At 49.1% G+C, this 26,098-nt stretch overlaps 2 protein-coding genes across 3 annotated transcripts in view; one reads left to right on the plus strand and one right to left on the minus strand.

Annotated features, from left to right (window-relative positions):
* CAMK2G (calcium/calmodulin dependent protein kinase II gamma) overlaps nucleotides 1-26,098 on the plus strand; it is a 1,229,125-nt gene that overhangs the window by 1,103,365 nt on the left and 99,662 nt on the right. The window lies entirely within an intron of this gene.
* PLAU (plasminogen activator, urokinase) lies at nucleotides 18,168-24,592 on the minus strand. Of its 2 annotated transcripts, none has more exons than XM_050803495.1 (11): nucleotides 24,468-24,592; nucleotides 24,076-24,163; nucleotides 23,597-23,621; nucleotides 23,344-23,448; nucleotides 22,565-22,739; nucleotides 22,282-22,373; nucleotides 21,905-22,124; nucleotides 21,533-21,681; nucleotides 20,742-20,882; nucleotides 20,259-20,407; nucleotides 18,168-19,269 (listed from the first exon to the last, which is right to left on the minus strand). In XM_050803495.1, exons 2-11 carry the CDS (start codon nucleotides 24,130-24,132, stop codon nucleotides 19,093-19,095), a joined length of 1,290 nt encoding a protein of 429 aa, XP_050659452.1. In that variant the 5' UTR covers nucleotides 24,133-24,163; nucleotides 24,468-24,592; the 3' UTR covers nucleotides 18,168-19,092. The 2 variants fall into 2 exon arrangements, with proteins under 2 accessions (XP_050659452.1, XP_050659451.1); XM_050803494.1 differs by having other exon boundaries at nucleotides 23,344-23,451.

Below are 26,098 nucleotides of genomic sequence, written 5' to 3' on the forward strand. Positions count from 1 at the left end.
AGGCACGATATTGAGGGACTTGTGAGAAGAGCAGATTCAGGCAACAAGCATTTGAATCCATTCTTTGGGTCTCCGGTTTCTCAGCTGCTGATGTTACAATTCTTTGAAATCAGGCATTGACCAAACCTGTTGGGCTTGGGTCCCATGACTCAGCATGATCAGAGCTGGGTGCCCTGGCCTGACAGAATATGCTGGTGAGGAGTTGGACATCTTGGCTGGTACCCCTTAACAGTCCTGGACTGAGAGGTGGCAGGAAACCCTTCAGCGTTAGTTCTGGGTAACTCTAGGGTAATTCATTAGCAGTTTCCTCCGAGCTCTTAAGGCTGATGCTTGGAAGCAGCACATCAGGAAAGGATGTGCTGTGTCCATCCCACACTTTGCTGGAACTAATTCCTGTCTCTTGCTGCTATAAGTACAGTATTTAAAAGGCCTTTAAAAAATGTCTCTTCCTGCCTGGGCATGGCAGCTCACACCCGTAATCCCAGCATTTTGGGAGGCTAAGGTGGGTAGACCACTTGAGCCTAGGAGTTTGAGATCAGCCTGGGCAACATAGTGAGACCCTGTCTCTATTAAAAATATAAAAATTAGCCAGGCATGGTGGTACACACCTGTGGTCCTAGCTACTTAAGAGGCTGACATGGGAGAATTGCTCCAGTCCAGGAGATCGAGGCTGCAGTGAGCTATGACTGCAGCACTGCACTCCAGCCTGGGCAACAAACAGTCAAGACCCCATCTCAAAAAAGAAAAAACTCCCTTCCAAAATTCTTACGCTCACCACTTGGCTACCTCTCTGTGCCTGCCCTCTACACTTATTCTCTAGGATTTCTCAGCTGTGACACTGTTGATATTTTGAGCATCCTACATTGTAGGATATTAGCTACCTATGAGATGCCAGTAGCAGCTTCCCAGTTGTGACAACCAAAAATGTTTCCAGACACTTTCAAATGTCTCCTGAGGGCAAAATCACCGCCCTCATTGACAACAACCACTGCCTTATCTGAATGGGGAGGTCACATGGCAGACAGTGCATATCTGGCTGAGATCTCCACTCTCCCTGGGCTAGCTGTGCCCCTAGACATTTATATTATTCCATTTGTGACCCTGTAAGATTTTCTGCTAAATTTAACCCCTTTGAGCCTCAGTTTCCTCACTTACAAAACATTAAATAGAAAAAAATGATAGTAGGCCAGGTGCGGTGGCTCACGCCTGTAATCCCAACACTTTGGGAGGCTGAGGCGGGAGGATTACCTGAGGTCAGGAGTTCAAGACTAGCCTGGCCAACATGGTGAAACCCTGTCTCTACGAAATAAACAAAACATTAGCCAGGTGCAGTGGCACGCACCTGTAATCCCAGCTACTTGGGAGGCTGAGGCAGGAGAATCGCTTGAACCCAAGAGGTGGAGGCTGTGGTGAGCTGAGTTAACGCCACTGCATTCCAGCCTGGGCGACAGAGTGAGACTTCATCTAAACAAAAAAAAAAGAAAGAAAAACATGGTAGTAAAAATCTCAGGCACTTTTTGGAAGTATTAAGTGAGCTAATGCATAAAAAGGTTACAGTGCTTGGCACAACAGAGCACTCCAATACGGGTGGATTATTAACCCCTGTCCCCCAGGGCTCCACACCTGTTCAAGGTGACCACTAACTGACCTTACAGTAGCTTATAAAATACTCCATGGTCTGACCTTACCTCTGTGGCTTCATTCTTCCACACACCCTCTCCAAACTCATCACTCCAGACATGTTGACTGCTTGCAGTTCCAAGGAGGCAGTCAAGTTTATATGACTCCTGCAGTCTTTGCGTATGTTGTGCTGTTCTCTGTGCCTGGAGCTCTCTTCCCCTCCGACTAACTCCTGGTCTCAGCTTAGATATCACTGGGTCCAGAAAGGTTTTGTCTCCCCAGGTCTAGGCAGAGGAGCCTCCTTTGCAATTCCCTGGCATCTGCACTTCTCATCATCACGCTTCTGACACTGCGTGGTCATTGCCTGCCTGTCTGTCTGAATTGCTCTCCCAACTGGGATCGCTGTGAGGCAAGGGATGCTATTTTGTGGATGCCGAGTCTCCAGAATTCAGCACAGCTCCTGACATCATCCTGTAGAGATTCCGCAATACTTGTCCAGTTAATGACTAACTGTATGAAGTGCTTAGCACTAATATGGAAAAGGACTCTCTTTTTATCTTCCTTCCTAGGTAACCATGTTTTATTCTTTCCATTTGAGTAGATAGTACTTGCAAATGGAACACAATTTAAAAGTGATCAAAGGATATGTGGAAAACAGTAGTAGCAATTTTCCTTCCTGGAGGTCATTACATTTCTGGTTCTTCCGCAACCTTACAGAGACAGTCCAACTGTGCATTTTATTTTTATTTTTATTTATTTATTTGAGATAGAGTCTCACTCTGTCACCCAGGCTGGAGTGCAGTGGCATGATCTCAGCTCGCTGCAAACTCTGCCTCTTAAGTTCAAGTGATTCTCGTGTCTCAATTTCCTGAGTAGCTGGGATTACAGGTGCACACCACCACGCCCAACTAATTTTTGTGTTTTTAGTAGAGATGGGTTTTGCCATGTTGGCCAGGCTGGTCTCTAACTCCTGGTCTCAAGGGATCCATCACCTAGGCCTCCCAGAATGCTGGGATTACAGATGTGAGCCACCACGCCTAGCCCCAACTGTGCATTTTATTTTATTTTTTATTAATTTTTTTTGAGACGGAGACGCTCTGCCGCCCAGGCTGGAGTGCAGTGGCTGGATCTCAGCTCACTGCAAGCTCCGCCTCCTGGGTTTACGGCATTCTCCTGCCTCGGCCTCCCGAGTAGCTGGGACTACAGGCGCCGCCACCATGCCCAGCTAGTTTTTTGTATTTTTTAGTAGAGACGGGGTTTCACCATGTTAGCCAGGATGGTCTCGATCTCCTGACCTCGTGATCCGCCCGTCTCAGCCTCCCAAAGTGCTGGGATTACAGGCTGGAGCCACCGCGCCTGGCCCAACTGTGCATTTTAAATGGAGCTTTTGTGATCTAGCGACTGGACTCTCCTAAGCACTACACCACTGTCAGGTCTCCAGTCTGGGCAATCAGCAAAAGTCCTCCCTATTGCCCAAATCCCACCTTCCCTAGTCAAAAAGAAAAAAAAAAAAAAAAGGAATTCACTGGGGCAAGAAATAAACTCTCAACTCTCCCTAAAGGGCAGCAGGGTAGCAAGTGGCAGGCCACAGGGGTGAAGGCCGGGGGAAGTCTTGTAGATTCCAGCATGCCCACCCTCAAGTGTCCTAGACTGTCTACACACACACACACACACACACACACGCAGAGTGTAAAAGCAGAAGCTGTAGGAAGAAGATGCTCTAGCGGGAGACCCCACCCCGACTTTCTTTTTTTTGAGACGGAGTCTTGCTCTGTAGCCCAGACTGGAGTGGCGCAATGGCATGGTCTTGGCTGACTGCAACCTCCACCTCCTGGTTCAGGAGATTCTCCTGCCTCAGCCTCCCAAGTAGCTGGGACTGCAGGTGCCCACCACCACACCCAGCAAGTTTTTGTATTTTTAGTAGACACGGGGTTTCACCATGTTGGCCAGGCAAAACTCCCCTGCAAATCTCCCCTTCCCCCCTCATTACCTTGAGAAATCAAAGAGGAGCGTCAGGCCCAGCTTTGGACTTCCTGCTCCCTCCCCAATGAGGGGAAGAGAACTTCAATGCTGAGTCATTTCCCATCGGGTTGGGCTTTACCTGGGAGTTTGAGTCACCATGCAGGTGTCGGGGAGGGAGAGGTGCTGCCCAGCATGACACATCTGCCTGCTCAGGAAGGAGGTTAGCCACTGGGGGTAAGGCATTGAGGGTTCCAGGGACCACTCCATGTCTGACCCTGAGGCTAAGAACCCCTGCTACTCTGTGAGGGGTTTTATAGTCCCAGGCCAAAACCAAGGCCTTAGGCGTGAAAATCAAGAGCCCAGGGCTCCTTTGCTTGTCTAACACCTCTTCCTTTCGCTCTGCTTTCTCCCCTCCAAGCCACAGGCACCCAGCCATCCTGGGGTGCATCTCCCAGCATCTCAGCTGGTGAAACCACAACCCTCCTGACAGGTCTTGGGTAAAGGCCCCACAGCTCCAGACACAATAAACAATGTCACTTCCCTTCTTCTCTCTGAGTTGCGAAGAAAATCCCAGACCTGAGGAACACCAATGAGAGTCTGATCCCAAGGCAGCTTCAGGGGCTGCCCAAACCTTGTAGCCACATCAGGGGCTTCCTGGAGCTGACCAGCCCAGCCCCAGGAAGCCGAACTCTAGACAGGGTATCTCCACCCGACTTTCTTTTTTTTAGAGACAGAGTCTCACTCTGTCACCCAGGCTGGAGTGGTGCAACGGCACAATCTCAGCTCACTGCAACCTCCACCTCCCAGTTCAAGCAATTCTCCTGCCTCCACCTCCCAAGTAGCTGGGACTACAGGTGCCCACCACCACGCCAAACAAATTTTTGTATTTTTAGTAGAGGTGGGGTTTCATCATGTTGATCTCAAACTCCTGACCTCAGGTGATCTGCCCACCTTTTCTGCCCAAAGTGCTGGGATTACAGGTGTGGGCGAAAGATTACCTAGGTGCCAAGGCAGGAGATTGAAGGCACAAACTGTTTCAGTATAATAAAGAAAATAGTTAGAATAAGAATAGTCATAATATAAATTAGATATAGAGATGATCATGGACAATTATCAATCATTATTATAAACATTATTAATAATTAGCTTTTAATGTTACTCTTTGTTGCATTACTTATATAACCTAGGAATAACCAGCGGGTATAGGGTCAGGTGCTGAAGGGACATTGTGAGAAGTGACCTAGAAAGCAAGAGGTGAGCCTTCTGCCATGCCCGCATAAGGGCTGCTTGAGGGCTCCTTGGTCAAGTGCTAACGCCAGTGTCTGAGAAGGCACCCGTTACTTAGCAGACGGCGAAAGGGAGTCTCCTTTCCTTAGAGGAGTCAGGGAACACTCTGCTCCACCAGCTTCATGTGGAAGGCTGGATATTATCTAGGCCTGCCTGCAGTCATCTGGAGGCCTAAACCGCTCCCTATGGTGCTGTGCTTCAATGGTCACACTCCTTGTCCACTTTCATGCTCCTCCCGTACTCCTGGTTCCTCTTTGAAGTTCATAGTAGATAGCGGTAGAAGAAATAGTGAAAATCTTAAAGTCTTGATTTTTCTTACGAGTGCAGAGAAGAAAACGCTGACGTATGCTGCCTTCTCTCTCTGCTTCAGCTACCTAAAAGGGAAGGGCCCCATATCCTGTGATCATGTGACTTGCTTCACCTTGTCAATCACTTAGAAGATTCAACCTCCTCACCCTGTCCCCTTATCTTGTATGCAATAAATATCAGCGAGCCCAGCCATTTGGGGCCACTACCGGTCTCCACGTCTTGATGGTAGTGGTCCTCTGGGCCCAGCTGCTTTCTCTTTATCTCTTTTTCTTGCGTCTTTATTTATTACAATCTCTTGTCTCCGCACATGGGGAGAACACCCGCTAAGCCCCATAGGGCTGAACCCTACATACAGGCATGAGCCACCTGGCCTTGTAGCTTTATTTTTAATTGACAAAAAATAAATATATATATTTATGGGGTACAATGTCATATTTCAATAATGCATATGTTGTAGAATGATTATGTCAGCCTAATTAGCATACTATCACCTCACCTCAAATATTATTTCTTTACGGCGATAACGTTTAAAATCCTGTTTTAGCTATTTTGAAATATACAATACCTTCTTACAAACTCTAGTCACTGTGCTGTGCAGTAGAACACAAGAGCTTTTCTTCCTAACTGTAACTTTGACCTATTGACTGCCTCCCTTTTACCCTTCCACCCCTACTGCTTGACTTTCATGGTCCCTCCACTTTCCATTCTCGTTAGTTAAACCATGCGAACTGTGGAAGGCTAAATAATATCCTCCCAAAGATGTCCACATCCTAATCCCTGGGGCCAATGATTCTGTTCCCTTACATGGCAAAGATGACTGCAGATGTGATTAAGGATTTTTTGTTTGTTTGTTTGTTTTAGAGACAGAGTCTCTGTCATCCAGGCTGGAGTGCAGTGGCATGATCTCAGCTGACTGTAATCTCCACCTCCCAGGTTCAAGCAATTCTCCTGCCTCAGCCTCTCGAGTAGTTGGGACTACAGGCGTGCGCCACCACACCCAGCTAATTTTTTTTATTTTTTTTATTTTTAGTAGAGACAAGGTTTTACCTTGTTGTCCAGGCTGATTTCAAACTCCTGACCTCAGGCCCTCGCTGGCCTCCCAAAGCGCTGGGATTACAGGTTTAAGCCATCATACCTGGCCTAAGTTAAGGATCTTGAGATGGGAAGATTATCCTGATGGACCCAATGCAATCCTCAGGTTCCTTCTAAGAGGGAAACAGAAGGACCAGAGTGGGTGAAGAGGATGTCATGATGGAAGCAGAGGTCAGAGTGATGTGGGGTCATGAGCCAAGAAATGCAGGCAGCCTCTAGGCTAGAAAAGGCAGGGAAATGGATTCTTCCCTGGAGCCTTCGGAAGGAACCCAGTCCTGCTGACCCATTTTGCATTTCTGACCCGGAGAATTGTAAAATAATACATATGTTATTTTAAGCCATTAAGTTTGCTACAGTAGCAGCAGGAAATTAATACATTAACCTGTTTATACAGTAAGCTTTACACCTTCCAAGCCACCCTGCCCACTCTCCCAGCTGAGGCCCCTTCCACCTTCCCAATCAATCTCCCCTGGATTTCCCACATGGAAACCATAATTAGCCTTGCCCTCAGGCTTCCACCAAATTGTTTCCTTGGCATTCCTTGCCTTCTCCTGTTTCCTGACCCTTCCCGGATCTGCATCTCCCTTTAACCTAATAGGTTTTTTGTTTTTTGTATCTTGTTTTGAGACAGACAGAGTCTTGCTCTGTTGCCCAGGCTGGAGTGCAGTGGCGCGATTTCAGCACACTACAACCTGCACTTCCCATGTTCAAGTGAAGCTTGTGCCTCAATCTCCCGCGTAACTGAGACTACAGGTATGCACCACCACACCCAGTTAATTTTTGTATTTTTAGTAGAAACAGGGTTTCACCATGTTGGCCAGACTGGTTTCAAACTCCTGGCCTCAAGTGATCCGTCTGCCCTGGCCTCCCAAAGTGCCGGGATTACACGCATGAACCACCATGCCCAGCCTAACCTGATAGGTTTTTTGTTTCATTTTGTTTTTTAAGAGCTCTGGCTGGAGTGGTCATAGCTCACTGCAACCTTGACCTCCTGGCCTCAAGCAATCCTCCTACCTCAGCCTCCCAAGTAGCTGGGACTACTGGCATGTACCACCGTACTCAGCTAATTTTTAAAACAATTTTGTTTTGTAGAAATGGGGGTCTCATTCTGTTGCCAAAGCTGGTCTCAACCTCCTGGACTCAAGAGATCCTCCCACCTCAGCTTCCCAAAGCCATGGGATTAAGGCATGACCCTCACATCCAACCAAACCTGATAGTTTTTAACTCTACCTATTAAAATAATCCAGTGTGAGACATTTAAAAAACATTTTAAAAAAACGTCCCAGCCCAGACCAATTCAGTCAGACTCTATGGAGATGGAGCTCAGGTCATCACATAATTTTATAAATCTCCTCAGGTGATTCTAATGTGCATCCAGCATTGAGAACACCTGCCAACGTGTTGCTCTGTGGTATGTGCACTTTAGTATGCACAAGAATCACCTGGAAAACTCTGAATGTAGATGCCAGGACCCCACGCCCGGAGAGTCTGGGTCAATACCTCTGATGGGGGGCTCAAGATCCTGCTTTTTCAACAAGCTCTCCAGAGGTTCAGATGCAGGTAACATTTGGAATGTTAAGAGACACTTCCATTGCCCTTCTGTCTGCTCCCTCTCCAGGAGACTCAGCTAATTAGAGAGTTCCTTAAATCAATGATCCTCAATCTTCGATGAATATCAGAATCGTCTAGGGAGCTTACTAAAAATACAGTTGCCCAGACACCATTCCAATTTGTTTAACCAGATCCTATATAACCAGCTGCCCCAGGCATTAGGATGCATCCTGAAGTTTGAGAATCAACGCCTAGAACAGTGGTCCTCAAACCTGAGCAGGCCACGTAATCCCCTGGAGAGCTTGTAAAAACACAGATTGCTAGGCCCCACCTCTAGAATTTCTGATTCAATCTATCTGGGGTGGGGCCTGAGAATTTGCACTTCTAACAATATGCCAGGTAATACAGAATTGCTGCTTTGGGGACCCTAATTGCTTTAGATTGATGTACTAGGCTGGGTGCGGTGACTCACACCTGTAATCCCAGCACTTTGGGAGGCCAAGGTGGGCGGATCACTTGAGGTCAGGAGTTCGAGACCAGCCTGGCCAACATGGTGAAACCCCGTCTGTACTAAAAATACAAAAATTTAGCTGGGCATGGTGATGCACACCTGTAATCCCAGCTACTTGGGAAGCTAAGGCAGGAGAACCACTTGAACTGGGAGACAGAAGTTGCAGTGAACAAAGATCACGCCACTACACTCCAGGCTGGGTGACAGAGCAAGACTCTGTCTCAAAAAAACAAAGATTGATGTTCTAAGCAGAGTGTTTATCCCACTGTTTCCAGTTCATCATTTCTCTTCATTCCCTCAGCCAGCACAGAATTCAGTTGAGGAGACAGAAAGGGCAGAGGGAAGTACTCAAAGAGGTCTTGACTTGAAGGGACTTTCAGAGGACTTCTGGTGAGCTCGCCACTAGGGAAACTGGCAAAATCCTAATAACTCTCTACAGCCAAAGATGGTGGCCAAATTCCAGTGGGAAATAGCTATTAACTTCACAGATATGTCCAGTTCCAATGGGACCCAAGAGCTTAGAGCTTCCCTGGCAGAATCTCTCAGCCTGTGGTGGTAAGGAGTGTGTAGGTATAGTGAGAAATCAGAGAAAGTTTGAGGCTGGGGGGCCAGGCATGGTGGCTTATGCCTGTAATCCTAGCACTTTGGGAGGCCGAGGCAGGCGGATCACAAGGTCAGGAGTTCGAGACCAGCCTGGCCAATATGGTGAAACCCCGTCTCTACTAAAAATACAAAAATTAGCTTGGTGTGGTGGCACGCGCCTGTAGTCCCAGCTACTCGGGAGGCTGAGGCAGAAGAATCGCTTGAACTCGGGAGGCAGAGGTTGCAGTGAGCCAAGATCATGCCACTGCACTCCAGCCTGGGTGACACAGAGAGACTCCGTCTCAAAAAAGAAAAAAAAGAAAAGGAAAGGAAAAGAAAATTTGAGGCTGGGGCTGACACTTGTTACATTCATTCATTCATTTAGAAATAAGGTCTCACTGTGTTACCCAGGCTGGTTTTGAACTTCTGGCCTCAAGCAATCCTCATCCCTGAGCCTCCCAAGTAGGTGGGATTACAGGCGAGCACCACCATGGCTGGCTTCACCAAGACAATTAAATGGAAAAGCCAAGCTGGAGCTACAGAGTCTTCCCTCCAATGGCATTAACCCCAGCTTATACAGTGCCCTGGAGAGAGAGCTAAAAAGACAGTAGGGTGAGAATGGGAAGAGCCAGGTGAGGGAGAAAGTAATTTTCTTTCCTTTATATGAAAAGGGATTGAGAAATTAAGGGCAACTGAAGAACCACCAAAAAGAGGGAAGCAGAGACTGGGCTCGGAATCCCACCAGCTGGAGTCCTTACAAAATCTGCTCCATCACCACACCCTCGTGCCAGAACTTGGTGATGTGCTAAGGGCATGTGATCTGTTGAAACACCAGAAGTCACATTTTTAGGAAGTCAGAAGGCAGACAGCTAGATCCAGCATCTGCTGATTTCCTTACACATGCCATGAACCTATCCACTAACTTACTGCCAGTGTATCACATGACCAGGAGGTTCGGGAGAAATTCCAGGTGTTAGAACCATAGTCACGGGACTGAACCTGCCCGGGGTATTTAGGAAACAAGCATCAGCCTGTGCAGGCTTGGATATCAGCACTGCATGGTGATTATGGTGATAGGGAAGTTCTCCAGTTGGGTAGACAGAGTCAGGGAGGTCATTAGCAGGACTAGCTGCCCTGAGCTACTGATCCTCAAAGTTCTACAAGTGGTAACTCTAGCTTGGTCAGCTACCTACTCTAAATCTCTTATAGTGGAGCCTCAGTTTCTCACCTGTAAAATTATGCTGTTGCCTTATCTACCGGAAGGCAGGAGACTAAATCAAGTGATACCTCCTTTTCTTCCCACCCCCAGCCAGACACCAAGTCTATTCTATCCCCACCAATCTTCCACATCTATATCCTCTGCTCATATCCCACTGCCATAGCCCTGGCTCAGACACTCTTCAGCTCCTACCTCGCTGATTGCAATAGTCTCCAAACTGGTTTTTCCTGCTTGTAGTCTCACCCAGGCCCAAGAATCTTCTTTTGATCAATTTTTCACACTGCTCCAAAATCTTTAACCATTCCACATCACAAGAAAGTTCAAAGTCCTTCATGTGGCAGGCAGAGTCCTCTAGGCCTATAGGTTCCAGCTCTTGCCAATCCTTCAGTTCAAATCACTTCATTGCCAGCCCCTACCCCAGCGGCTCGAACCACCTGCCGTCCCTCCAGTGCTCTGGGCTTCCTCCCTCCTCTTCATGTTTGCATGTGCTGTTTCCTCTGTTTAGAGAAGCATTTCTTCCTCCTGTATTTGCCCTTCAAGATTCTCCCCAAGGTCACCTCCTCCACCTTGCTGTCTTAGCCCTCCCTGCCCATCTTGTAAATCTTCCTCACCTGTACTCTATTCATTTGCAATGTGTCTCTTCCCCAACTTGACCCTTATCTCACTGAAGTTGAGACTGGGGCTCTCATCTTTATACCTAATACACAGCACAATTCCAGGCCCATGGCCGACTCCCAATAAGTGTTTGTTATATTAATGAGTGAAGGATGAATCAGTGAATAAATGAACATTTTGGGCTCTCTTCTAGCCCCGAATCCTCACCAACCTGTGCTAAGAGTGCCCTTCTTAGGCCAGCCATGGTGGCCCATGCTTATAATCTCAGCACATTGGAAAGCCAAGGCAGGAGGATCACTTGAGCCCTGGAGTTTGAGACCAGCCAGCCTGGACAACATGGTAAGACCCTGTCTCTACAAAAGAATTAAAAAAAAAAAAATTAGCCAGGTGTGGTGGCGCATACCTGTAGTTCCAGTTACTTGGGAGGCTGAGGCAGGAGGATCATTTAAACCCAGGAGGTCAAGGCTGCAGTGAACTAGGATCATGCCACTGCACTCCAGCCTGGGCAACAGAGCAAGACTGTGCCTCAAAAAAGTGCTCTTCTTTTAGTGGTCCTTTGGTCCTTTTTTTTTTTTTTTTTTTTTTTGAGATTGAGTTTTGCTCTTGTCGCCCAGGCTGTAGTGCAGTGGCATCAAACTGGGAAGCTATTGTAGGGTAGACTGGGTTCAACTAATGGTGATGGTGGGGAGGGAGAGAAATGGATGACTTCAAGAGATATCAGTCAAATCCCCAGGATTTGATGATGCAGGGGATGAAAGAAACCAGGAGAGAAGCATCAGGATGAAAGAAACCAGGAGAGAAGCATCAGGATGAAAGAAACCAGGAGAGAAGCATCAGGATGAAAGAAACCAGGAGAGAAGCATCAGGATGAAAGAAACCAGGAGAGAAGCATCAGGATGAAAGAAACCAGGAGAGAAGCATCAGGATGAAAGAAACCAGGAGAGAAAACCAGGAGAGAAGCATCAGGATGAAAGAAACCAGGAGAGAAGCATCAGGATGAAAGAAACCAGGAGAGAAGCATCAGGATGAAAGAAACCAGGAGAGAAAACCAGGAGAGAAGCATCAGGATGAAAGAAACCAGGAGAGAAGCATCAGGATGAAAGAAACCAGGAGAGAAGCATCAGGATGAAAGAAACCAGGAGAGAAGCATCAGAAACCCCCAGGTTTCTGGCTTTCATAACTGAATGGATGTGGTGCCATCATCTGAGACAGAACGTGATGGGAGATGTCTCCACACTGGGGCATGAAGACTGGGCCAGTTTGGGGCACGTTGACTTTGAGGTCCCCTGTAAGTGACAACCGAAAGTGGTGTCAAGTAGACAACAGAAAATGAGTCTGGAGTGCAGAAGAGAGGTCTGGCTAGAGATCAGCTTTGTAAGTCATCTGTTTATTGGTGGTCATTTAAGCCTGGGTGCTAACGAGATCCAAAGGGAGAAAGCTTAGGGTTGTAATAGGAGGTTTAAGATCAGGCTTTGGGAAACTTAACATTTAAGACCGAGTAAAAGAGGTCGAGATTACAAAGGAAACCCAAGAAGCCAGAGATGTTAACAATGGCTGTGGAATGCTATGAAAGTATTTTACATTTGTAGCTACTTTTACAATTGAATAAAAATGTTTAGTTTAAAAACCAAACTTTTTATGGCTTCTATAACTTAATTCACTTTCTGGATTTTGAAAAATAGTGCCTGAGGGCAAGAGGTGATAGATCTCAGAGGCCTTTGCTATGCCACAGGCATTAACCCTGTGGTTGCTGGATCATGAAGAAGTGGAGAGAGGCTGATGGCACGGGCCACGCGGAGAGGATCTCAGGACAGCATCTGTTTAGTCATTGAGGAGAACCGGTGCCTGCTGCTGAGAATCAGTCCTGCTGCAGGGTCCTCACCAGGTGGATCCCACCAGATTCTTCCCCACCATCTCCACCTGCTCATTGTCCCCCAGAGTTCTGCACCACAATGAACTATTCCTCATTTCCTGAGGACACCTCACCTTTTCATGCCTCCATGAACTTCCCTATGCCTACAATGCCTTTCTTCTAGTTTGGCAAATTTCTGTGAATATTTGAAAGTCCAGGTAAAATATCACCTCTTCTGTAAAGTCGTCATTGACTTCCCCAGGCAGAATCAATTGCTTCTTCATTATTGTTCTATGCATTTTATGCAGACTTAGTATAGCACTTCGCAAAGTGGTAAGCTCCTTGAGGACTAGGACTGCCTCATTTGTATCTAAAATAATGTCCTGTGTATGGGTACTTTTAAAAAATGACAAAGGACCAGGGGCGGTGGCTCATGCCTGTAATCCCAGCACTTTGGGAGGCTGAAGCAGGTGGATCACGAGGTCAGGAATTTAAGATCAGCCTGACCAAGACGGTGAAACCCCATCTTATTGAAAATAGAAAAAAATCAGCAGGGCATGGTGGCAAGTGCCACCAATCCCAGCTACTTGGGAGGCTGAGGTGGAGAATTGCTTGAACCTGGGAGGTGAAGATTGCGGTGAGCCGAGATCGCGCCACTGCACTTCAACCTGGGCGACAGAATGAGACTCCATCTCAAAAAAAAAAAAAAAAAAAAAAGGAAGAAGGAAGGAAGGAAGGAGGAAGGAAGGAAGGAAGGAAGGAAGGAAGGAAGGAAGGAAGGAAGGAAGGAAGGAAGGAAGGAAGGAAGGAAGGAAGGACAAAGATTGTTGAATGAATCTCAATGTGACTGCAACCTCAAAAAAGAGACCTAGAACTTTTTTGTTTTTGTTTTTGTTTTTTTTGAGATGGGGCCTCTCTGTTGCCCAAGCTGGTCTGGATCTTCTGAACTTAAGGGATCCTCCTGCTTTGGCCTCCCAAAGTGCTGGAATTTACAGATGTGAGCCACTACACCTCACCTAGACCATCTTTTCCCTCAATTTGTTATTTAAAACTCAGCAACCTCATTGACACATGCTATGACATGGATAAAACTTGAAAACATCATGTTAAGTGAAAGAGGCCAGTCACAAAGAACCACATATTATAGGATTCTATTGATATGAAATGCCCAGAATTGGCAAACCCACAGAGAGGACAGAAAGTAAATTAGTGATTGCCTAGGGCTGAGGGGGTTAGGGAGAAAAAGGGAGTGATTGTTAGTGGGTACAGGATTTCTTTGTGAGGTGAAGTGTTCTAAAATTGGTTGTGATGTCTCACAATTCTGTGAATCTACTAAAAACCATTGCATTGTACACTTTAAATGGTGCCAGACATGGTGGTATGAGCCTGTAATCCCAGCTACTCAGGAGGCTGAGGTGGGAGGATCACTCTGGCCTAGGAGTTTACAATCAGCCTGGGGGAGAGAGCAAGACCCTGTCTCTAGAAAAGAGAAAGAATAAATGGGTAAGTTGTATGATATATGAATTATATCTCAATAGAACTGATTTTTTTTTTCTTTAGAGACAGGGTCTTGCTCTGTCGCCCAGGCTGGAGTGCAGTAGTGCAATCATAGCTCACTGTAGCCTCGAGCTCCTGGGCTCAAGCAATCCTCCCGTCTAGGCCTCCCACAGTATTAGGATTACAGGTGTGAGTCACTGTACCTGGCCCAGAAATGATTTTTAAAAACACCTCAGCAACTCCTCTTACTTCATCTAATTCAAAGGGAGGGCCTAGTGTTTCCTGCTGGGAAGGATGGTGGACCCAATGGGAGTGAGTATGGAGGGGTATGTGCCGGTGTGCAGCTGCTGCCGACTTGGGAAAGATAGGGCATACGTGGAATGCAGGCTGAGTCCTGTTAATATAATGGGCTGAGAATACTTCAGAAAGAGGGGTTCTGGTGAAAACGGAAACCACTTCAATGAAACCAGGTTGCAGCAGAAATGCTGAGGTTACGGTGAGAACAGTGAAGTTTTACTTTGAAACCAGTGGCTGAGTGTGGTCTCCTCACCTGGTCTGGGAATCTTCTAGGAGGAAAGAATTGTTATCTAGGAGAGGGTTAAAATTCTGATAGACGAGGCTGGGTGCGGTGGCTCACGCCTGTAATCCCAGCACTTTGAGAGGCCAAGGTGGGCGAACCACGAGGTCAGGAGTTCGAGACCAGCCTGGCCAACATGGTGAGACCGCCCCCATCTCTACTAAAAATACAAAAATTATCCAGGTGTGGTGGTGCACGCCTGTAATCCCAGCTACTGAGGAGGCTGAGGCAGGAGAATCGCTTGAACCTGGGAGGCAGAGGTTGCAGTGAGCTGAGATTGAGCCACTGCACTCCAGCCTGGGCGACAGCGAGACTCCATCTCAAAAAAAAGAAAAGAAAAGAAAAAGCACAGTGCTTGATCATGGAGGCACTAATAAGAGGCAGTCTCTGGAGTGAGAATCTGGAGCTGTGAAACTGGTTGCTGGAGAAGCGGCTGATGCCTGCTCGCCTGGGGTGAGATCTAGTATTAGGCAAAGAGACAGCAGCTGACTGGGGGTCGGGGTGTTGGCTGGGAAATGGCCTGAAGATTGTTAACAGCCTCATTGCTTAACCCTGCCAGTAGGGCTCATACTTCCTGTTTTCAGTGTCTCTGAGCCCTGATGCTGGAGCTGCTCAAGTTTGAACAAGATCTTTCTTGGCCCCTTAGGGGAAGGCAGAAGCTGAGCGGCCACTCAGCCTGGGCAGCTTCCTAGCAAGTTTCCACTCCCACAAAATAGTGCAGTTCTGAGGTGGGAGAAGGGAGAGGGTTCCCATCTGATCTGATACTATAAGAATTTACTTAGCTTTGTAATAATAACCACCGTTTTTATGCTTTTTTTAGGTGCCAGTATTATGCTAAGGGACTTATGAACTCATGAATTCTTTTTGTTGTTGTTGTTGTTGTTTTTGAGACGGAGTCTTGCTCTGTTGCCCAGGCTAGATGGCAGTGGTGTGATCTCTGCTCACTGCAAATTCCACCTCCCAGGTTCAAGTAATTCTCGTGCCTCAAACTCTCGAGTAGCTGGGATTACAGGCATGTGCCGCCACGCCCAGCTAATTTTTTTTTTTTTTTTCCCCAGTAGAGACAGGGTTTCACCTTGTTGGTCAGGCTGGTCTCAAAATCCTGACCTCAGGTGATCCGCCTGCCTCGGCCTCCCGAAGCACTGGGATTACAGGCCTGAGCCACTGCATCCAGCCTTCATGAATCCTTATAAAAACCCAGGGAGGTAGATTGTATCATCTCTTTTGTACAGATGAGGAAATTGAGGTGCAGAGAGGCTAATAATTTTTCTCAAGTCACACAGCTGGTGTTAGATTCTAGTTCAGGCCACCGGACTCCAAAATCCATCCTCTGAACCACTGCATCAACCTGTGTAAAACAGCACACTAGATGATGGAGATCAAAAGTCGAATACTAATCCCAACACTTTGGGAGGCCGAGGCAGGCAGATCACCTGAGGTCAGGAGTTCGAGACCAGCCTGGCCAATATGGTGAAACCCTGTCTCTACCAAAAACACAAAAATGAGACAGGTAGTGGTGGTGCATGCTTATAATCCCAGCTACTTGGGAGGCTGACGCAGGAGAATCGCTTGAACCTGGGAGGCAGAAGCTGCAGTGAGCTGATATTGCGCCATTGTACTCCAGCCTGGTGACAGAGAGAGACCCTGCCTCAAAAAAAAGAAAAAGCCAATATTTGGAGTTCTTACCCTCTAAGGAAGCACGGTCCAGAAAGCCTCTAACCAGGGAATCCAGGAGACCTTGTGCCACCAAACCCTGCTCAGAAAACGGGCTGTTCATGTAGAAAACTCATGCTGACCATATCTGGAATTTTTCTGGGCCCTTCATATATTCTGACCAATTGTCCCCCAAGGCTGTCAATCAGTGGTGCATGTCAGTAACACCCAGGGAGCTTTTCTAAAACCACGAGACCTGGCACCAGCCCTGACCTGAATCACAATCTCTACAGGTGGAGTGTAGGTGTGCATATTTTAAAAGGTCCTCAGCTGACTCGATTAAGAAACGCTGCCCAAACCCATTAACACAGCTTGGAAATTCTAATTTTTGATACCCAATTATCTCTCAACCTGCCTTCTATACCCCAGTTTTTCAGAACTTCATGTTTTATTCAAAATATATGGTCACTCCCATTAGGACATCATCCTGCTTTGAGATTCTGGGCCCCCTAATCATAGCATAGCAATGGCTGGTCACAAGCTCTGTCAACACACTGGGAAAATTCCAGCATCAGCCCCACACACAGATGATGGGGAATTGTGTTTTCTATTTCCTGAATGCCACAGACTCAAGCTGGTATTCTGGATAAGCAATTTTCTTTCTTCCTGCCTGCCTGCCTGCCTGCCTGCCTGCCTGCCTGCCTGCCTGCCTTCCTTCCTTCCTTCCTTCCTTCCTTCTGAATAAGCAATTTCCCCCTTTCCCTTTCCTTCCTTCCTTCCTTCCTTCCTCCCTCCCTCCCTCCCTTCTTTCTCTTTTCTTTTTTTTGAGGCAAAGTCTTCCCTCTGTCGCCCAGGCTGGAGTACAGTGGCGCGATCTCGGCTCACTGCAACCTCTGCCTCCGGGGGTTCAAATGATTCTCCTGCCTCAGCCTCAGCTCAGCCTGTAGCTGGGATTACAGGCGCCCACCACCACACCTGGCTAATTTTTTTGTATTTTTAGCAGAGATGGGGTTTCACCATATTGGTCAGGCTGGTCTCAAACTCCTGACCTCAGGTGATCCACACACCTCGGCTTCCCAAAGTGCTGGATTACAGGCGTGAGCCACCGAGCCCAGCCAGCAATTTTCACTTACAGGTCATCTTCTTCTTCTTCTTTTTTTTTTTTTTTTTGAAACAGGGTCTTGCTCTGTCACCTAGGCTGGAGTGCAGTGGCACAATCATAGCTGACTGTAAACTTGAACTCCTTGGCTTATGATCCTCCTGCCTCAGCCTCCCAAGTAGCTAGGACTACAGATGTGTGATACCACACCTGGCTAATTTTTTTTATTTTTTGCAGAGACAGGGTCTCACTAAGTTTCCCAGGCTGGTCTCAAACTCCTGGGCTCAAGCAATTCTCCCACCTCAGCCTCTCAAATGTTGGGATTACAGGCATTAGCCACTGCACCTGGCCACAGGTGTTCTCCTTGGTTGAGGTCAGCTCAAGGATTGTTGGGGGCAGAGTGAAGAGAATGTTGTGGAGTTAACCCTAAAGAAGACCACAATGTACAGCTGTACAAGATGTGCACTGCACAAAGGTATCAGGCTAAGGAGGCAATTGGGAGCTGACACTAAGCCTGCACACTACTTACACAGCCATGGGATTGTGGTTTGGGGAAACTTCGTATACCTTAAGTGCTGCGGTGGCCCTGCCCTACAGCTCTCCTAACTTGTACCTCCCAAAGCTCCATTAAGTCCAGAGATGAAGTCCCATAAGAAACTCTGGGGTGCAGTCCACTTTTGTTATTTTCTCCTTTTTATGTACTCCAACACCTTCCCATGCAAGCACCAGGGAGATTTGTCATCAGAAAAATCACATTTTATTGATCACTTTTATTTAAAATTACAAAAATATAAATAAAAATAGTGAAATATAAATATTCAGTGTACAGGAGTGGTCCTCACCCCACCCAGTGAGGATTGGATGAACGAGGCTAAAAGGAAGGGATAACTGGCCAAGAAAGGGACATCTATGTGAAAGTGAAACTGAGACAGTGCTGGTCACAGGTCATACTGCAGAATAATACATTCCCAGGCACTATCATGTGGGGGACCCAAGAGGCCCCAGGAGTGACCTATAACCTGTCCAGACAGACCACTCTATGTGGCATCACAGTCCACACAATTTAAGGAAATATCTAGACTTGCAATCAGATACCAGCTCTTACTCACACTTACACTCACAGCGCACACACAAGTATGCAAACATACACACACATATATATTTCCTGATACATTCATGGAATGTCAGAGCCCTGCCCTGAAATCATTAGTGTCTCTACTCCCCAAACTGCTGCTCCCATATTGGCTAAGCGCCCTCAAGAGGCCTCAGCTGTTACACTTCCTAATTGGGAAATTATTCATTTCTCAATCATGGGCCTTATGAATGCCCACCATCAGGGGAGCTGGCTCTCCCTTCACCCATGCACAGGAGATGCCCTGCCTTTTTTAACTCCAGCAGGCTTCAGTCCAGAAAAAGACAAGTTGCTGGTCAGTAACATCTTGAGTCAGGACCACCCCTCCATCCTGGCCAGAGGGGTCTGGGCGGCCAGCACCCAGGCCTATGCCTGAGGGTAAAGCTATTGTTCGCCCTGGTGGGTGGCACAGGAAAATCCATCTGTGCAGAGCCTGTCTTCCCAGTCTCTTCTTACAGCTGATGGAGATGACTCTACTGCAAAAATGACAGCCAGCAAGAAAGCGGGTCGTGCCCGTTTCCTCCCTGGGGACCCTCAGAGGGCTAGGCCATTCTCTTCCCTGGTGTGACTGTGAATCCAGGGCAAGAAGCGTGAGACTCTCGTGTAGACGCCTGGCTTGTCCTTTAGGGCACATCCACGGCCCCAGCTCACAATTCCAGTCAAAGTCATGTGGCCTTGGATGGAACAGACAAGGGGTCCCCCTGAGTCTCCCTGTGAAGCCAAAGACACAAAAGATGAGCCCTAGAGAAGTGAGGAGGGGGTTTCTGATCCCACCACCCAACCATACCTGAGAGAGGGAAGAGTTTCCCAAAGTCCTTAGTGACTTCCCATTTTCTTTCTTTTTTGGGGGGGCAGGGGGAACACTCTCCCTCTGTCGCCCAGGTTGGAGTGCAATGACACGATCTCGGCTCACTGCTAACTTGCCTCCTGTGCTCATGCAATTCCCATGTCTCAGCCTCCTGATTAGCTGGGATTACAGGCATGTACCACCACACCTGGCTAGTTTTTTTTTTTGTATTTTTAATAGAGACAGGGTTTCACCATGTTGGCCAGGCTGGTCTCAAACTCCTGGCCTCAAGTGATCCACCCACCTCAGCCTCCCAAAGTGCTGGGATTACAAGCATGAGCCACTGTGCCCGGCACAGCCCCATTTTCTACCACATCAAGTTTAAAATCCCCTGCTTGGTTTTAAAACCCCTGTCGTCTGCTGCTATTCCATCCATACTCCCAGACCCTACTTTTCCTCCCCACCCGGAATATGCCAGCCTCCTACTCAGTTTTGTATCTTTCAACTGAAACACCCTCCTTTCTTCCTTCTGCCTCTTCAAATGCCTATCAAGTCATGTTTCCTTTAAAGCCTCCCCTCCCTGACCCTCAAGTTGACACTCACCTCCCTCTCCTGAACACCTGATCATTTATAGTTCACAACGCACCCTGGGCACTGAGTTACATTGTCTTTTACTGTTTCCTCTTTCTAGGATCTCGTGCCCCCAGTCTTAAGCGACTAGCACAGAGCTGGGATTTTTTTGGTAATGTTTGGTAAACACACAAGCATTGCTTTAAACCCTCAAAGACCTGAGCTCCTGATTCTGGCTACTTAGGGCTTTGGCTAGAGAGAGACACCCCAAAGCTGGCTGGGACAAGCCCAGGAGTTCTGGGGAGATATGGAAGAGATGGAGAGAGATGCTTAGAACTCTCACCTGGCAGGAATCTGTTTCCCACTGTGGGTCAGCAGCACACAGCATTTTGGTGGTGACTTCAGAGCCGTAGTAGTGGGGCTGCTGACACTTCTGGTGGGAAACCAGCTTCACAACAGTCATTTTCAGCCGCTCCGGATAGAGATAGTCGGCTAAGCGAAGAAAACAGGGAGGCGTTTGTGTCAAGATTTATCTGTCCACTGGGAGTCTGCCAGGGAGGGGAACCGTAAAGTGTCTCTACCAGGGAAGGCCCTTATTCTTTCCCATGCAAATCTGAGCCTTTACTCCACCTATAGCCCCTACCATCTATTTACCTTTGCAGCCCATCACTCACTAAACAACAGTCCTCATCCATCCCTGGACCCATCTGCCACCTCCTCAGTGCTCCCATCTCTAACTCTGCAGTCTTCCCTTGATCATGCTGGGCTTGCTTTCAGGTCAAAACACTCCCCAGGACCTCCTAAGTCAGTCCCAATTTTCACTTACTAGAATTCTCTTTTCCAAAGCCAGTGATCTCACAGCTTGTGCCAAAAGGGGGATCGTTATACGTCGAGGGCAGGCAGATGGTCTGTATAGTCCGGGATGGCTGCGCACACCTGCCCTCCTTAGAACGGATCTTCAGCAAGGCTGGGGGAGGACAGAGGGTGAGAGGAGAAAGATCACTACTGGTTAGGTGGTCCCCATCTGTCCCCTTCAAGTACCAAAGAAGTAGCTATGTCTATCCCTAGGTCAGTCATCCAGGGAGGTCTGCTGGTCGCTTATCACCTGGAAACCTCCCCTGCCCCATGCCCCAAGGGCTTTGTTACAGGTGTTGAAAAAGTCTTGGATGGCCAGAGCCACTGCATACACCTTTATAGGTAGTTTCTGCAAAAAGTCCCAGGTGAGGTAGTTAGGCTGGAATCCAGCCCAAAGCTCCATTCTCCAAGTTCTACATCCCAACACAGACAGAGGCTACATCCCACAAAGGAAGGGGCGTCTTTTTCTAATTCGTATAAACAGGGCATTCCCAGCCCAAGCCATATACCCACAGGGCCATTTCCACTCACAAGAGGCTACTTGTTGGGGAAATTCAGGGTCTCTCCACAGGAGCACCGGACCCCTCAGACTTTATGGAACTCTTCCCCGCCACCACTCCCTTTGTCATGTATATTGAGGCTTCAAGGTCCCCCACCCCACCCCTGCCCCACCAGCCAGCTTCAACCTCAGCTCCAGTCTCTCCTTGGGTCCCACTCTCCCCAAGCCATCATGGCCACAGCAGTCGCGGGGTTCCCCCTCACCAATGTCGTTGTGGTGAGCAAGCGTGTCAGCGCTGTAGTCCTCATGTAGGATGAGGTTTTCCACCTCAAACTTCATCTCCCCTTGCGTGTTGGAGTTAAGCCTTGAGCGACCCAGGTAGATGATGTAGTCCTCCTTCTTTGGGTAATTACTGTGGGAGAAGAAATCCATCAGACAGCCTAGTCCCATGAAATCCTGCCACTTCTTCCTTCCCTCCCTAGAGGCCTCAAAGCATGACTTGTCCCCAAGGCCATGGGCTGCAAGGAGAGGGGCAGACGAGGGAGAAATGAGGCGGAACCCTTTGCTGGGAAGGAGAAGGGGATGTGTTTGGGGTGGGGCAGAAGAGTCAAAGAGGAGAAACCCCAGGGTCGTACATGAAGCAGTGTGTGGCGCTGACCACCCAGCAAGGGCTGATGAGGCTGCCTCCACACACGTAGGTGACAGAGCCGCCCCGGTGCCTCCTGTAGATGGCTGCAAACCAGGGCTGGTTCTCGATGGTGGTGAATTCTCCCCCAACAATCTTAAAGCGGGGCCTCAGAGTCCTTTGGCCACACTGAAACTGTAATTCTTCTGGAGGAGAGGAGGGCTTTTTTCCTGGAGGACAAACAGAGGGATGTCTTGGGGAGGCGGTTAGGAGAAAGCATCCCTCTCGGGCGCCCCTCACCTCCTCAGCCCTCCTGTGATGGAATAAGGGGACATGCGAGTTTGTCCCCTTCCACCCCACTGTCATCAGCAGGTCAGTGATGCTCACCATCTGCACAGTTTTGCACCATGCACTCTTGGACAAGCTGCTTTAGGCCGACCTGCACATAGCACCAGGGTCGCCTCCGGTTGTCTGGGTTCCTGACAACACAGAAAGATAGGGGATGTCATTCCAACCCAGAGGGCCTTCCCTGCCTCCTCCCCTCAGGGAAGACTCAACCAGAGACTGCGCTTCTCTCATGCTATGGCCGGCCCTCCGGGAGAAGGGGATGGTAACAAGGTTTCTGGGAAGCTGTGGGGAGGACTCTTGGTCCTTGTTGTCCCCACCTCACCTGCAGTAATTGTGCTTCCCCAGGCCCAGCTGAAGAGCATCAGATCTGTGGGCATGGTATGTTTGCTGAAGGACGGTGGCAGAGTTCCAGGCCAGGCAGGACCGGCCCATGGTGTCAGTGCTGGCCTTTCCTCGGTAAAAGTGACCATTCCCCTCATAGCAGGTTTTTGACTTATCTACGAGGGGACAGGAGGATGAGAGAATGTGAGAAAGAGAAGGACGTTCCAACGAGCTTTTTTTTTTTGAGACGAAGTCTTGCTCTGTCGCCCAGCTGGAGTGCAGTGGTGTGATCTCAGCTCACTGCAACCTCTGCCTCCCAGGTTCAAGCGATTCTCCTGCCTCAGCCTCCCAAGCAGCTGGGACTACAGACATCCACCACCATGCCGGGCTGATTTTTGTATTTTTAGTAGAGGCAGGGTTACACCATGTTGGCCAGGCTGGTCTTGAACTCGTGACCTCAAATGATCCACTCACCTTGGCCTCCCAAAATGCTGGGATTACAAGCGTGAGCCACCACGCCCAGCTGCCAACGGATATTTTAAAGATGATGTGGTTTCAGACCTGCCAGAAGACTGGACAGGGTCTCCTTCCAACCGCACCTCACATTTGTGTGGCCATTGCTTCACAGGAGTGTGTTTATGCTTGTCACATAGGGATGAAGATGTCACCCACCCCACCTCCAGCTCCTAACTCCTGCCTGCTCTTGCCTCCCACCCATCCCTCCCTGTCCCCAAATTTTTGGTGCCCCCTAACTCCCAGTTGCAGTGGAGATCCCCATACCTATCTCACAGTGCTGCCCTCCGAACTTCTTTGGGCAGTTGCACCAGTGAATGCTGGAGAAGTACTTGTTGGACATACATGTTCCTCCATTTAGACAGCCACAGTCTGCTGGAGAGAACAAAGGTGGGGTAAGCGAGGGGGAGTGGAAGCCGTAAGGGCTGGGGCAGCCCTGCAGCAGGGGTAGGGAGGGGATGTCCCCAGAAGCTTTCCCAAGATGTCTGTACAGCCAATTGTTGTAGGGGTGGATACTCACATGGAACTTGAAGTTCACGGCTGCCCTGGAAGAGATTCGGGAGGAGGCTTCATCAAAGGTCCCATGCTCCAGGGACTCCAGGGTGAGGGTAAACTGGACCCAGTCCCAAAACCCACTCTTCCTTCCCTCTCGCCTCACCCTGTTCGTATCTAGTTCTCACATGGAAGACCATGGGTTTCCAGCAAGGAGAAATGGATTGACCCAAGCAAGCTTCATCTACCAGATGCCCGCAGGCTGGGGCAGTCCCGGCGGCTTCTTCCTCCCTTGCCGGTCAGTGCCAACCCCCGTGGTTCTCAAGCCTCCGCTGCCACCCTGTCCCATTTCCTGGGGAGAGCCTGGCCCTGCTATGGATGGAAGCCGGAGGGGCCCTGCTATGGATGGAAGCCGGAGGACCCCCGCTCCCTGAGCAGCCCCCTCCTCTCCCCTGGTGCTGATCAGAGGTCCTCGGGCGGCATCGGTCAAAGCAAGGGAGCACTCACTTTGGAGTCGCTCACGACCAGGACGCAGAGAAGCAGGTGTGCCAGCAGGGCTCTCATGGTGGTGAGGTCGGGGCGCTAGACGGCGGTTCTGCAAAGGAAAGAGAAGTCAGGGCAAGAGGCGGAGGAGCGGGAAGGCGGGCCAGGCTGGCGACTGCAGCGCAAGGGAGGTGCCCGCGGTGACCAGGCTCCCCAGCCCCGGCTGTCTCTCTCCTCTCTGGGCTCCGGACTCCCGGGCAGCCTGGACCGGCACCCGCGGGGGACGCCCGGGAGCGGCCGCGGTGACTCCGTGTAGCCGCCAGGGAGCCGGGGCAGCCCGGAGCTGGGGAGGCAGATGCTCGGGAACTGGGGCCGCCACGCATCCGGCCCGGGGATCTCGATACCGCGACACTCACCGCTGGCTGCGGCAGGAAGGCGCGAGCCGGCGCTGCGGGGACAGGTGGACCCTGACCTGGGGTCCGGGGCTGCAGTCTCCGCGGTGTCCTGCGACCCGCGGCGCCTGCTCTATATCAGGGCCCGCCCCGGCGCCGCCCCGCCCTCTCCCGCCCAGCTCCCTCCCCTGCCCTGCAGCGCTCAGCGACCCGGACCCCGCGTGCTTCCGCAACGCTCACAAAGATTTGGGGGCAGCGCGATCTCCAGCGGAGGGGACCCAACAGCGTCTGTACTGAGGAATTGAGAGGCTTGTAAATTCTCCGTGCTTCCTCCCATGAACCTGGCCCGGGGCCCGCCCCAGTGCACGGAGTCCCGGAATTGCAGAGAGGAGAGAAGGCGCACGGGAGACTCTCTACCTCGCCCAGCTCTGAAGCCTCCTGGGGTCCCCTAATCAGTTCTTCTCCAACCTCTCCCTGCTGGGCCCCAACTTGCCTAACAGGGCCTCAGACCCCCTTGCCCGCAGCTGATGGAGCTGTGAAGTCTTCATCAACGCGACAAATGTAGGAGGCACACTCTCCCAGAAACACAGACACAAAAACCCCTGCCTGCCGGGGCTCCCTCTGCGCCTCTCTGTTCAGTGGCAGTCCCTAGATTAGATATCACCAACACAACCAGTGGATGGAACAAAGCCGGACTTACTGCTTTCGGCAGTAAGGGAGTTTGATGGTGCTATCAGAGAGGAGGAAAGGCAAGACCAGATTACTGAAAATTTGCAGTTTGATTTAAAGTCCGTTTTTGACAGGGCTTGATAAGGATTGGATTAGGTGTCCTGATATGATGTTACAGGATTGTGGGAACAAAGTCCTACGGCATAAACTGTTGGTGCTTCCTATTGAAGTGTTAATGGGTCTTTTGGGAAGTTTTCATAATGAACAGTTCATTTATTTGTGCGGGCAAGAATAAAAGTAAAGACAATGGAAACATGTAGACAGTTAACTGTGGAGGTTCTGGAGGGTGTGGAAGTTCTGTTCTCACCTCTGAGTAGAGGAATTGGAAGACTGGAGGACAAAATAAGAGGAAGATTTATTTTTCACTGTATGTCCTTTTACACTCTTTACATTTTAAAAAACACATCCCTGTATAGCCCATTCCAAAGATAATTACACATTTTTAAATGCATGTGTATTTAGTGTTTTACTTCATCATAGAGCCTTGTTTATTCTATTTGGATAGAAACAATTGTTTATCAAATAAAATTGTCCTCCAGAAAAACAGACCATGTGTAAACGACTGCATACACCCCTCCTGCCTAAGGATAAGCAGACATTTGTGTATACACACACACGCATCTTTGGGCACACTTGGAGGAGTATAGTAGGGATTCTGTGATTCTGTCACCCCCATCTCTTTCCCCTAGTGTCAGGAACCAGGGCTTGGGGTCATTTTGAACCCAGTAGGACTTGCTCTCTTAGTGGGAGGGAGGAGGCTGAGTCCCAGCAATCCACTAGGGGCTCAAGCTTTGGTCCCTTTCCCAGCCTAGGCCTGCAGCATTTTCCTGCCTTGCAAATCTGGACCTTGGGTCTGGGTCCACTTGAGAATGACAGAAGGCAGGCAGGGAGAGTGCCAGGAGGGTAGGAAGGAGGAAGGCTCCTTT

The sequence above is a fragment of the Macaca thibetana genome, chromosome 9 (genome assembly GCF_024542745.1).
Source record: "Macaca thibetana thibetana isolate TM-01 chromosome 9, ASM2454274v1, whole genome shotgun sequence".
NCBI classification, from domain to species: Eukaryota; Metazoa; Chordata; class Mammalia; order Primates; family Cercopithecidae; genus Macaca; species Macaca thibetana.

Coding starts and splice junctions, on each gene's coding strand:
- PLAU (XM_050803494.1), bottom strand. CDS start 24,132: ATGAGAGCCCTGCTGGCACACCTGCTTCTCTGCGTCCTGGTCGTGAGC. Junction 23,622..24,075: donor TGGTCGTGAGCGACTCCAAA/GTGAGTGCTCCC, acceptor AATCTCTTCCAG/GGCAGCCGTGAACTTCAAGT. Junction 22,740..23,343: donor AGGGCAGCACTGTGAGATAG/GTATGGGGATCT, acceptor GTCCCCTCGTAG/ATAAGTCAAAAACCTGCTAT.